A 13,175-nucleotide genomic window follows, 5' to 3' on the forward strand; every position below is an offset into this window, starting at 1 on the left:
TCTGTGGTGCAAAGTTAACGGTCATACACTGACTATTAGATCATCACCCACACTGCAAAAACTCAAAGTCTTAGCAAGAATATTTGTCTTATTTCTAGTCAAAATGTCATTTCTAGTCAAAACAAATCTCATTATACTTAAAATAAGACTCATCACATAAAAAGTAGCTTGTTTTTAGACACTTTTTACTTCTTTCAAGCATATTTTCATTTGAAATAAGTAGAAAAATCTGACAGTGGAGCAAGTTTTCCTTCCTTATTACAAGCACAAAAAACTTGCTTTAACTGGCAGATTTTTCTACTTATTTCAAGTGAAAATTAGTTTGAAACAAGTGAAAATGATCTAAAAACAAGTTCATTTTTAGGTGATGAGTCTTATTTTAGGTGAAAAGAGATTAGTTTTGACTAGAAATGAGACATTTTGACAAGAAGTAAGACAAATATTCTTGGAAAGATTTTGAGTTTTTGCAGTGCACATTGTAATTATGAACAAACACAGTCTATTCTAACGGATATCACAGGAATATTATTGTTTTACATCTGTATTGGGGGAAAAAAAATAACAGAATAAACATTCACAGAGTAAAAAGTATGAATCCTTCAGCTAATAACCTCAATAAAAGCTGACCGGGGGTCAGGAGTTATCAAAATCCGATTAGGCTCGAGCTATAAAACACAAATATTTTGATTTTGTTGTTGGCTCTGCTGATGTGAAGCATGACTTGCAAGAAAGAGATCTTGTTACTGTTGATGTGCATCAGGCTGAAATGTTTGCAGAGTCTTAAAAGGGAGAGAGTTTAGATATTCATCATCGGTTCTCTTAATGTGTATAAATGGAGATGATTTAGTTCTAGTTTAGAGTGGGCTTGGCGTCCTGCAATCGACGCCATGGAGGAAGTTACATTGTCAATTAATTTGATCAATATTTTATTTGAAACATTGGACAAATCATGTCTAAGAATGTTTTTGGGATGTTATTTTTCCACAAATGTGTGTCCCATATCTACAGTATCTTGTTCCCTCAGCTCGGCCCCTGACGGCGAAGCAGCAGCAGGACAATGACCCTGAACTTCAAAGTAAATCTACTAACAGAATGACTTCAAACAAAGAAAATCCACCATTTGCAGTAGCTCAGCCTGAGCTCAGACTCTAATCTGTAGGAAGAGGTGGTCAAAAAAATACCCCCCGAACCCCCAAGAAGCTCTGGTTGGAAGATTATGGTTGCCAAATGAGATTTAACCTGTTGGTTCAGATGCAGTTATAGACTCTTTAAACCGGCACTGTTAATGTTTATGGCTGTGTTACACAAAATATGAGTTACACTGCAGAACCAAGAATACCAAGAATATTTGTCTTATTTCTAGTCAAAAATGTCTCATTATACTTAAAATAAGACTCATCACATTAAAAAGCAGCTTGTTTTTAGACACTTTTTACTTCTTTCAAGCATATTTTCACTTGAAATAAGTAGAAAAATCTGATAGTGGAGCAAGTTTGTCTTTCTTATTACAAGCACAAAAAACTTGCTTTCACTGGCAGATTTTTCTACTTATTTCAAGTGAAAATTTGTTTGAAACAAGTGAAAATTATCTAAAAACAAGTTAATTTTTAGGTGATGAGTCTTATTTTAAGTGGAAAGAGATTAGTTTTGACTAGAAATGAGACATTTTGACAAGAAATACGACAAATATTCTTGGACAGATTTTGAGTTTTTGCAGTGTAGGGACACTTTTTGTCAACATTTGTAACTTAGATTAACACATTTTTGTAACTCCTCCTTATAATTCCTAGAAGTTCAACATGTCTACCACCAAATAACCTACTGTAATGTAATATAGTGCAGCTGCTCTGTGTGCAGTGCACAACTAACTGTTGTAAATGGTAAATAAGTGTGGTGTGAATTTCCTGTTGGGCTCTCATGTACAAGTCCCTGTCAAACAATATGTAATTTATGCATGTACGCAAAAGCTGTTGCACTTATTGCACCTGGAGATCTGCTTGTAACGAAGTCTGTGCGCCAGATGGAGAAGTGCAGTGTGCACGCCACATCTCTCTCCTTCTCTTCCTCCTCCTCTCCCCGTTCGTGACTCGCATTAAGCTCATCAGAACAAAATGTGAGATGATTCATGAAAATGCAACCACCAGTCACATGACCAAAGCAAATTCTATAGGTTATGGTTGTGAAATAAGTGTAGTTTTTTGTGCTTTGTAGGTCTATAGCCTGAACTATGAGTTTAAAGTGCATGGATTGTGTTATTGTGGTATAGAAGAGGCCTTTAAACAAACCACCTGTATCAGGTCTGCATCTCACTCTGACCTTTGTCACTCCTGCGTGGAGAAATGTGACGTGTCTTCTCTGACTCAGCATCGTGACTTAGCCTCCTTTTTTTTCTCCCCCCTCTGTAGTTCCTGGACTGGAAGAGCTCAGATAGCCTGTGAGAGGGGTGAGAGGGGGAAAGGGGGGAGGAAATGCAGAAGCAAGACAGACTTGTTTGAGCTCAGAGACTATTCTTAGCTCTGATTTAACAGCAGACGCAACATAGCATCAGGATTCCAGTTTAGTTAACCAGTATTAGAACAATTTCAATGTGTGTAATGCAATGTCAGTGCTTCAAAGAGCTGTAGCTACTTTAAAAATCTGTTGTGTGTGTGTGTGTGTGTGTGTATAGGCCTATATGTAATGTGTTTACGACTGAGGAACCCGTGGGGGGCTGGATTCTGTGAGACAGGAATAGGAAACTCCCAGGGAAATACCACACTGTGTGTTGCTGTGGATGTTGTCATAGGCGACATAAAAAGAAAAAAAAAAATCCCCATAATAAGACACAGTTCTCTGAAAAATAGTAAAAAAACAACAACATTTGCCTGATTTTTCACATCACTTACATGAATATGTAGCTGTCTTTTCCCCTTTAATACAGAAATAAAAAATACTAGTACATCAACAGTGTAAGATTAAGTAACAATAGCCTAGGTTTAAATGCATTGAAACAATAATCCAGGCTGTATCATACTGTATAAAAATGTGTAATAAAGATTATGTTTTTATGTTTGTCAGCTTTTTTTCAATAGGCCTACAGTTGATTTGCAGTATTATAATGTTACTGTAACTGTTCTTACTGTAGTCGAATGAGATTTCACCTCCCACTACAAAATAAATCAGGAAGGAGGAAATTAGCTGAAGAAAACAGAACTGTTTATTTGTATCAGGCTGTAAACTGTGTGTTTATTTCTGCTGATTGTCTCCAAAAATAATCGGTATCTAAACAAATTGTATAAAGTCATGTCCAGGGCAGGTTAAGTTTACATTTTCAAAGATTGTCAGCCCCCACCCCAAATGTTTGTTGCTTTGTTTTATTTTGTTATTTTATATCAACCCGCTCAAGCGATTCCCAGACAAATTTCAAATTCTGTAAATCTTCTTTTAGTTTCTCTAAAAATCAATAAAGTTGTTACCTTAAGAAATACCTGTTCTTTTAATTGCAGCTGTTTTTAATGATGATTGTAGGATGCTGTACTTGTACTCTGCTCTGTGTTCTGCTTTTCTTTCTTTTTTCTTTAATACTCTCGACATCATTTGACATAGGCCTAAAGGTTTACTATCAATAGCTTTTTAAACAGCCTAAAGGTTAAATGAAAATGAAAAATGAAAAAATATAGGCTATCCTATTAGGCCTACTCGTCCTCTGGTTTATTCAGTGATTATTAGGAGGGTTAGATAGATAGATAGATAGATAGATAGATAGATAGATAGATAGATAGATAGATAGATAGATAGATAGATAGATAGATAGATAGATAGATAGATAGATAGATAGATAGATAGATAGATAGATAGATAGATAGATAGATAGACAGACTTTATTGAGTGACAGAAATTCATCTTTGACAAGCTCGTATAAAAACCACTAAGAAACAAATAAACATTAAAAACAAAAATGTTGTGCAATCATTAAGCAAATTTGTTAGATAAAGAGAAATAAAACAAAATGAAAATCTTATTTCTGCTGTAAAGTTTAAACACTTTTACATGTTTTAACCATAGACTGTAGCCTATAGGTTTTAACCTCTATGGTTTTAGCATGGGAGTCAGTCTAGTCCAGGCGGATTGATTTGATTTGTTTTGTTTTTGGAGCCGAGCCCGCCTCAAGCGGCCATTTTGAATAACTGCAGCACTTCCGTGTTGCCCTTCTTCTAGCAACGAGGCGTGGCGTCGAGTCCTGCTGCCATGGAGACGCGTCTCTGGGCAACGCGGCGAAGCGAGTGAGGAAGTAACTGTTATGTTGTTATCAAAAGGAGCCCAGTGACTTTCTGCTTCATCTTCTGCTGTTTTGTGGTTTGTACAAACATTTTTTCTAAACGAACTAGTCGATCTCTGTCGTACGTTTCTTTTTCTTTTCTTTTCTTTTCTTTCTTTCTCCCTTCCAGTTTTTGTTGCGAGTTGTTGTTGTAACGTTAAATCCTTCCGGTTAACTAACAGTTCAGTGTTGTTTTTTAATCCTGCAGCTTCATCTGCACCGTGAGCCAGAGGACTAAACTAAACTACATCATCATCATCATGCCAGAAAACACCAACAAGGCTTGTCCTCTGCTGCAGCCGCTCAGGACAAACGATAAGAAGAAGAAAAAGAAGACAAGAAAGAAAAACACCGCTTCTGCAACCCCTTCAGAAAATACACGTAAATACTTAACTTACTGCACTTTTCACTTTTACTAAAACATGTCGCAGAGAAGCACGTTGTAAAGAGGTTGTAAAATGATTGTGTTTCTGTTCTAGTTTAATAGGTAACAGAGATGTTCAATTTTATAGTTTCATAACTCATACCATTAAATAAGTGAAGTATAAAACATAATGATTGCACCTGGAGCAGAAAATTAAAGCTGCAAGTGCCTGAAAATGATTCTTAACTAAGATAAATCCAGTTTTTATCACACAGGATGGATAAATATTTTACTAAACTAAACTAAATGGCTAATGAAATTAATGGAAAACTATAGTTTACAACTTTAAGCACATAAGCAGATGTTTCATTGAGCAAACACAGTCAAAGTGGTTCAAGTTTACTCTTTAAATTATGAAAATTAAAAAAATAATAATAATTTGAATTTAAATCCATGTTATTTCGATACAGTAGTTAACCAACTTTTATTATTATCCTGCAGAGGTATAAACACATACAGCAACAGTTTGATCAAGTCATCACACAAAGTGTTGTGGACATAATATAGTTCATTAGATTATTTAGTTTCCAGTATTTTTTGTCTTGACTTGAAAGACAAAATGACAATATAGGGCACCCCCGGATTTAAAATGAGTGCATTAGTCTTCAAATACACAGAATAGCTGCTGGAAAGCTCGATTTTTATTTATTATTATTATTAAATTGACCACATATCAAGACAAAACCCATCTAGGATCTTTTAAAAACTAATTTATCATGCAGTCAGTCACCCCACAGAAATAGAGGACTGATAAATAGATTACTTTGGGATTTGTTACATTATAGGAAATGAACTTATTGCACTTTTTGATAGTAGATCCTCCAGAAGCAGACAACGACATGCAAATGTTCGCGTTTCTTCATTGTCCCTTCTCTTAAATAAATTAACAACAAATTAAACATACAGAGCATTATGTAATAAATGTTGCCAAGGAACACTGAAAGTCTTTTCTAAACTTCCATGGAGTTGCAGCACAGAGTGAACAAAGGAATATGAATATGAATATTTTTTTTATTATCACATCTGTAGTTTAAATGCAGGTGAGTGTAAATGTACAAGATTGTAAACAGTAGTTCATGTAGATCCTGTGATGTTGGTGGAAGCAGATTCCATGCAGGGTTGAATAGGATAATAGAGATAATAGGCCTGCATGGTGTTGTTCCCCTCACCGGCCTTTTACAGCTCATTACTGCAAACCAAGCCATTAGCCCTTCAGCTCCACGGGGAGTCATTAGTAATCTATACCCTCCGTTTGGTCTGCTGTTGTGCGATGTGCATGCACCTACAGTACATGTTTATGTTTCCTTCCTTCCTACACAGAGAAACCTCAGACTGTTGCTGTATCTTTGCATCCTCAGAACATTCAAGTGTCATTCCTAGGGGTTCGACACACACGTCTAACACCAAATAACCTACTGTAATGTAATATAGTGCAGCTGCTCTGTGAATTTCCCTGTCAAACAATATGTAATTTATGCATGTACGCAAAAGCTGTGCACTTATTGCACCTGGAGATCTGCTTGTAACGAAGTCTGTGCGCCAGATTGAGAAGTGTGTGCACGCCACATCTCTCTCCTTCTCTTCCTCCTCCTCTCCCCGTTCGTGACTCACAAGCTCATCAGAACAAAATGTGAGATGATTCATGAAAATGCAACCACCAGTCACATGACCAAAGCAAATTCTATAGGTTAAGGTTGTGAAATAAGTGTCGTTTTTTGTGCTTTGTAGGTCTATAGCCTGAACTATGAGTTTAATTTAAAGTGCATGGATTTTGTTCACTCCAAAAACTCAAAATCTTACCAAGAATATTTGTCTTATTTATAGTCAAAATGTCATTTCTAGTCAAAACAAATCTCATTCTACTTAAAATAAGACTCATCAAATAAAAAGTAGCTTGTTTTTAAGACAGTTTTTATTTCTTTCAAGTCTATTTTCATTTGAAATAAGTAGAAAAATCTGACAGTGGAGCAAATTTTTCTTCCTTATTACAAGCACAAAAAACTTGCTTTCACTGGCAGATTTTTCTACTTATTTCAAGTGAAAATTAGTTTGAAACAAGTGAAAATGATCTAAATACAAGTTAATTTTTAGGTGATGAGTCTTATTTTAAGTGGAAAGAGGTTAGTTTGATTAAAATTGAGACATTTTGACAAGAAATAAGACAGATATTCTTGGAAAGATTTTGAGATTTTGCAGTGTTATGTGGTATCCTGACTGTAAGAAGAGGCCTTTAAACAAACCACCTGTATCAGGTCTGCAGCATCTCACTCTGACCTTCGTCACTCCTGCGTGGAGAAATGTGACGTCTCTTCTCTTCTCTGACTCAGCATCGTGACTTTAGCCTACTTTTCTCCCTACACAGAGAAACCTCAGACTGTTGCTGTATCTTTGCATCCTGAGAACATCCAAGTGTCGCCGCCTCATCATCATCAGAGTCCTGGTGGTGGTGGTGGTGGTCAAGGTCAACCCGAGGGTCATCATCATCATCAGCTGCTGCAGCTTCCCCGGCTCAGGACCGCTGCTGGGAAGAAGAGCGGGGAACGTCTCGCTGTCGGCAGCAGCAGCAGCAGCAGCAGCCGGAGGAGGAGGAGGAGGAAAAATAAACAGCCAAAGGATTCACAAACACAAACCCGACTGACAGCAGCAGCAGCAGCAAATGAAACGGGCAGCGGCTGTGGAGCTGAGTCGCAGCCGAGCAGAGAGAGTCTGAGGTGGGACGGAGCGCTGGACGACCCCGAGGCCGAGGAGACGAGGCTGCAGCTGTACCGAGCCGACCGGCGGCGGCGCTACATCGCACACAGAGACGCTCTGCTGAAAGAAACATCGAGACCGAGTCAGACCGAACCGGACCGAGAGGAGAACGCACCGTCGTCGCCACCGGTGGTGGTGGACAGTAACGGTTGCTTGATGCCAGTATTTTGATTTCTGAAACGGACTAACATCTTCTCCACGACCACAGGAAAGTGTCTTCTGACATGGTTGTTTAATAAGAAATGAGACGGCATCGGTTAGGGTTAAATAAGTTGTTACCAGCTGAAACATTATCATCTATTCTATGCAGTAATGATCCAATGGGAGGCTCTGACCTATTAGCTTAGTTAAATCCAAGTGGGACGGGCAGCGTATATAGACTATAGGAATGATTGTGTCTGAATTAAAGCTATTATATTAATATAAGTCAACCATCCTAACAGTGCAGTGTCAATGCAACAAGTTCTTGATGCATCAAAACACATAAACAGGGTTAAAAAGTGCATCTCCACACAGGTACGCAAAAAGTGGTGTATTAGATTTTTTTTTTGTACTTATCACTCTTACTCGAATACATTTCCAAGACAAATATTTTTACTTTTACTCGAGTTAATTTCTAGGAAGGCTGAAAAGTACTTTTACTTTCAGGTCTGCTCTTTTTTTCTTTTTCTAAAATCCTATTGGACACAAGCTGTGTTTGTCAAAGAAGGAAACCCTGACCCCTAAAAGCAGCACATCAGTGCAGCTGCTTTCAAAGAGTTCATTCTCACAAACAATAGTTAAAAGCTCCTTACATTCATGTAGAAAAAATTATAGTAATTCATTGATGTGAAAAATAAGAAATTTACTCTTACTCTTACTTAAAGTAAATTAGGGATGTCACAATTATACATTTTCTTGGTACGATTATTGTCAGAGAAATAATCACGGTACTACGATTATCACGATTATTATGCATCAATTAATTTCACAACACTATGAATGTGTAAAATCAAATATAGTCAAAATATAATGACATTACTCATTGTTTACACAAAATATTTCAAGTATCTGTTAATATATGACCAATTATTAACCCCCTAGGGGAAATGTTTGAAATATTCAGGTCATAAATTGTCATCTTTACCAAATGTTTGTGTTTATTTTAATAGTTTTTTGTTTTGTTTTGCTTTTTTTTTTACTAAAAATGACACGCTAACATTTAAATTCCTACCAATTCAATGTTACGTTAGTTAAATGGACCAGTATCTGTGCATTTACCTTTATTTTTGCTGCACATCTGCCGATACGGTTCCAACATCATCTTTTTGGGAAAGTGACGGTATTTAGGAATCTTTACGATTAATCAATTGTGGAGTTTAATACGGCGATTAATTATGAAAACAAGTGATCGTGACATCCCTAAAGTAAATTTAAAAGCATGTACTTTTGGATACTTAAGTACCTTTAGAAGCAAGTACTTCTTTACTCTTACTCGAGTAACATGTCGACTGAGCTACTTTTACTTGTAACAGAGTAAATTTTGACCAGTAGTATTTTGTACTCTTACTCAAGTACTGGGGTCGAGTAGTACTCTGTCCGTCTCACTGTCACTGTACCTGAGCACAGACTTTAAGAATTTAATAAGCAAATGAGATCTGTACAGTATGCTGTTAGTCACCATCATCACAGGCTTTATTTGTTCACAGTTTAAAATAGATTTATTTATCCACCACGGCGGCGGGGAGCGGAGCGGAGCGAAGGTCCTTGGGCGCCGTTTAGACACTGGACTGATATGAAGAAGACACACGGAGCTCGATCGATCGATGCCAATACAGAAATCCTTTTAAAGCAGCAGACAGACAGACAGAGATGCTTTTTTTTTCTTTTTCTCTGGCAGGTACAGGGCCGGTCCTAGGATTTTGGTGGCCCCCTAAACAAGATTTTTTGTTTGTGGCCCTGCACTCTAAGCGCAAACACCAAATCACTGGTTAAAACTGAATACAGACGTGTTTATGCCCTCTGAGGTTTGAGGCCATTTTCTTGAATTTAACATATTTTCTTAAATTGATCTTTTTAAGATACTTGCAGATGTAACAATACTCAAGTGTTTTATGTCTAAATATTAGAACCTCCGCTGTAAGCACACTGAGGCCAATTTCCCCTAGGCCTAGAACACTGTAGAAAGAAATAATTTAGGCCAAATGCTGGAAATTTGAGGTCTGCTTTTTGAAAAATTTCAAATCCCTTGTAAAAACACTTCTTCAGTCATGAGAATGAACTGTTTTGGTGCTTGAAATAGGATATGAATACAGTAATAGGCTATATAAGTGTAGAAAACAAGTCTAAAATGAAATTTTGTAAGATTACTTTTTGAGCACAAATGTTGTCATTCTGCCGTTCTATTTTCACCAAATGTCTCAAATGTGAGATAAAAGAAGCTGAATATTGACTTCAAATAACATATAAAGCTCATAGCTGCACGTGCAGACCTCAGGATGTTTAAATGACTTGATGAACCCCGGTACCTTTCTGATCATGTGGCCCCCCACCTAACGGCTGTGGCCCTAAACAACCACATAGAGGGTTTATGCCAGGGGCCGGTCCTGGGCAGGTATATACTGCAGCGCTATGATGAGTCGCCTATCCGACCGTGGATGAGGAGGACAGGACAAGCTCATGCTGAATAAGCCTGTTAAAAACTTAATAGAGAATTTGCAGGAGTTTTATCTTGTGCTTCTGAATTATGCAACATCTCCAGAGAAGACCCAAAGGACTGAAACCCAATCAGGATAATACCACCACCACCACCACGTCCTTTAAATCTGCCTGTCCACAAGTGGTGACAAAGAGGAATGGAGATCGTATGAATTAGGGATGTCACGATCACTTGTTTTCGCAATTAATCGTGGTATTTAACGCCACAATTATTTAATCGTAAAAAGATTCCTAAATACCGTAACTTTCCCAGAAAGATGATGTTGGAACCGTATCGGTATTGATGTGGCCAAAAATAAAGGTAAATGCACAGATACTGGTCCATTTAACTAACATAACATTGAATTGGTAGGAATTTAAATGTTAGCGTGTCATTATAATTAAAAAAAAAAAGCAAAACAAAGCAAAAAACTATTAAAATGAACACAAAATATTTGGTATAGACGACAATTTATGACCTGAATACTCCAAACATTTCCCCTAGGGGGTTAATAATTGGTCATGTATTAAAAGATACTTGAAATATTTTGTGTGAACAACGAGTAATGTAATTATATTTTGACTATATTTGATTTTACACATTCATAGTGAAATTAATTAATGCATAATAATCCTGATAATCGTAACACCGTGATTATTTCTCAGACAATAATCGCACCAAGAAAATGTGTAATCGTGACATCCCTAATATGAATTTTTTTTTTCTTATTTACAAAAACTTAAAAATAAATAAAAATAAATATACACAACCAGAGTGGAAGTGGCACAAAATATGGGTTAAAGAGCTCAAATTGTTGTAAATTAGCTGACTTGATGGATCTTTTTTGACTTATTTCCTGTATATTGAGGCAATTAAAAGAGCTTCAGAAAGCAAGGATGCATTCGGAACTAACTGAATGGCGGCTGGCAGTGATATTATTAATAATATTTTCTTTATAAAGTTTCAAAATTTCAGTGCTGCAATGGTATTACTATAGAATTAACCTCCTGCAAGTTTAGTAACATATAGGCTACACTGCAAAAACTCAAAATCTTTCCAAGAATATTTGTCTTATTTCTTGTCAAAATGTCTCATTTCTAGTCAAAACTAAACTCTTTCCCCTTAGAATAAGACTCATCACCTCAAAATTAACTTGTTTTTAGGTCATTTTCACTTGTTTCAAACTAATTTTCACTTGAAATAAATAGAAAAATCTGCCAGTGAAAGCAAGTTTTATGTGCTTGTAATAAGAAAGAAAAACTTGCTCCACTATCAGATTTTTCTACTTATTTCAAATGAAAATCTGCTTGAAAGAAATGAAAAGTGTCTAAAAACAAGCTACTTTTTATGTGATGAGTCTTATTTCAAGTATAATGAGATTTGTTTTGACTAGAAATTACATTTTTGACTGGAAATGAGACAAATATTCTTGGTAAAATGTTGAGTTTTTGCAGTGTAAAAAGTGTTTCTGTTCTTCAGAGAGAGACAGTATTCGTGGCAGAAAAGTCTTCTTGTGTTCCCTGAGTGAATCAGAGGCTCCGACACAACAACAACGGATGCAAAAGAGACGGTGGTGTTGTGACTTGAGATGTTTGTTTTATGCATGAACAAAGTCGAACACATGCAGGACAAAAAAAAAAAAAAAAAAGTTGAAATGACAAGTTACATCCCTGTTTTTTCTCAAAACTGATGGTTCCCTATGCGTAGGAATTCATAATAGTACACTCAGTTGTTCGCTGTAACAGTGTGTCTGGGTTGCAGATAAAAGTTTAGATAAATAAGATATACAGTATGTATATAAATGAAAATAAGATGTTACTTGACATCATGATGCTGTGTATAATTAATCCTCAAACAGTTGCACTGCAAAAACTCAAAATCTTACCAAGAATATTTGTCTTATTTCTAGTCAAAATGTCATTTCTAGTCAAAACAAATCTCATTATTCGTAAAACAAGACTCATCACATTAAAAAGTAGCTTGTTTTTAGACACTTTTTACTTCTTTCAAGCATATTTTCACTTGAAATAAGTAGAAAAATCTGACAGTGGAGCAAGTTTTCTTTCTTATAACAAGCACAAAAAACTTGCTTTCACTGGCAGATTTTTCAACTTATTTCAAGTAAAAATACGTTTGAAAGAAATGAAAATTATCTAAAAACAAGTTAATTTTTAGGTGATGAGTTTAGTTTTGACTAGAAATAAGACAAATATTCTTGGAAAGATTTTGAGTTTTTGCAGTGTGTGAGGTTGCAGGATTAGCACTGTTGCTTTCCAACAGTAAAACGAGCAGAAGCAAGAAAATTAATTTCCAATTTGCTTTAAGAGTGAAAAAGACAAAATGTGTAGTAGAAATGTTTCAAAAATCCTTAATGATCTGTAATTTGAACCCTGATGCCAAGTATTTAATATTTTCTTTTAGCCAAATACAGTACATGTTTTTTTTTTCGTTTTTTCCTCTTAAAATTGACCAATAATCCTAAAAAATATATTGTTTATCACAAGCTACATACTGTTAAACCCGGCCTGTGCATAGAGAAAGATTATGAAAAAAAAAAAGAGAAAAGTTCAACATCTTTTACATAAAACATCACAGAGTATGATGAGCCATGAGTGTTACAACCTGTCGCGGCCGGCTGGTGATAGTCGACACAGTGCGCGAAGCTAAAAGTAAAAAGTTGAGGCGTGAAGTAAAGACAGTGACGAACCAGCAGAGAGATAGAGACAGAGAGAGAGAGAGGGGGGGAAAGAGAGAAAAACACAGCACTTCTTTTGTCACGCTGCCTTTTGTGCGCTGTTTGGGCCAAAGGCTCATTGTGCCCATTGGTTTGTGTTTTTGTTACCGTTGCCTGTTTCAGCATCTCTGCTTCAAAGAGATGAACACCCCACTCCTCTGTTTTCCTAATCCCTCCCTCCCCTCCCTCCCTCCCTCCCTCCCTCCCCCCCACCACCACCACCACCACCACCTCTCCGACTCACCGACCACAGACCAGTAACTGTACGACTACGTACGTGTGGGGGCTGCAG

At 36.6% G+C, this 13,175-nt stretch overlaps 1 protein-coding gene across 1 annotated transcript; it reads left to right on the forward strand.

The window, feature by feature from the left end:
- Nucleotides 1-4,557: 4,557 nt before the first annotated feature.
- Nucleotides 4,558-7,643, forward strand: LOC146974024 (uncharacterized). Its single transcript, XM_085798912.1, has 3 exons — nt 4,558-4,678; nt 6,042-6,103; nt 7,122-7,643. The coding sequence occupies exons 1-3, from the start codon at nt 4,558-4,560 to the stop codon at nt 7,641-7,643; spliced, it is 705 nt and encodes a 234-aa protein (XP_085655038.1).
- The last annotated feature ends 5,532 nt before the right edge of the window (nt 7,644-13,175 follow it).

This window comes from Trachurus japonicus, chromosome 14, assembly GCF_045865225.1.
Source record: "Trachurus japonicus isolate A0001 chromosome 14, Traja_1.0".
Lineage (NCBI taxonomy): Eukaryota > Metazoa > Chordata > Actinopteri > Carangiformes > Carangidae > Trachurus > Trachurus japonicus.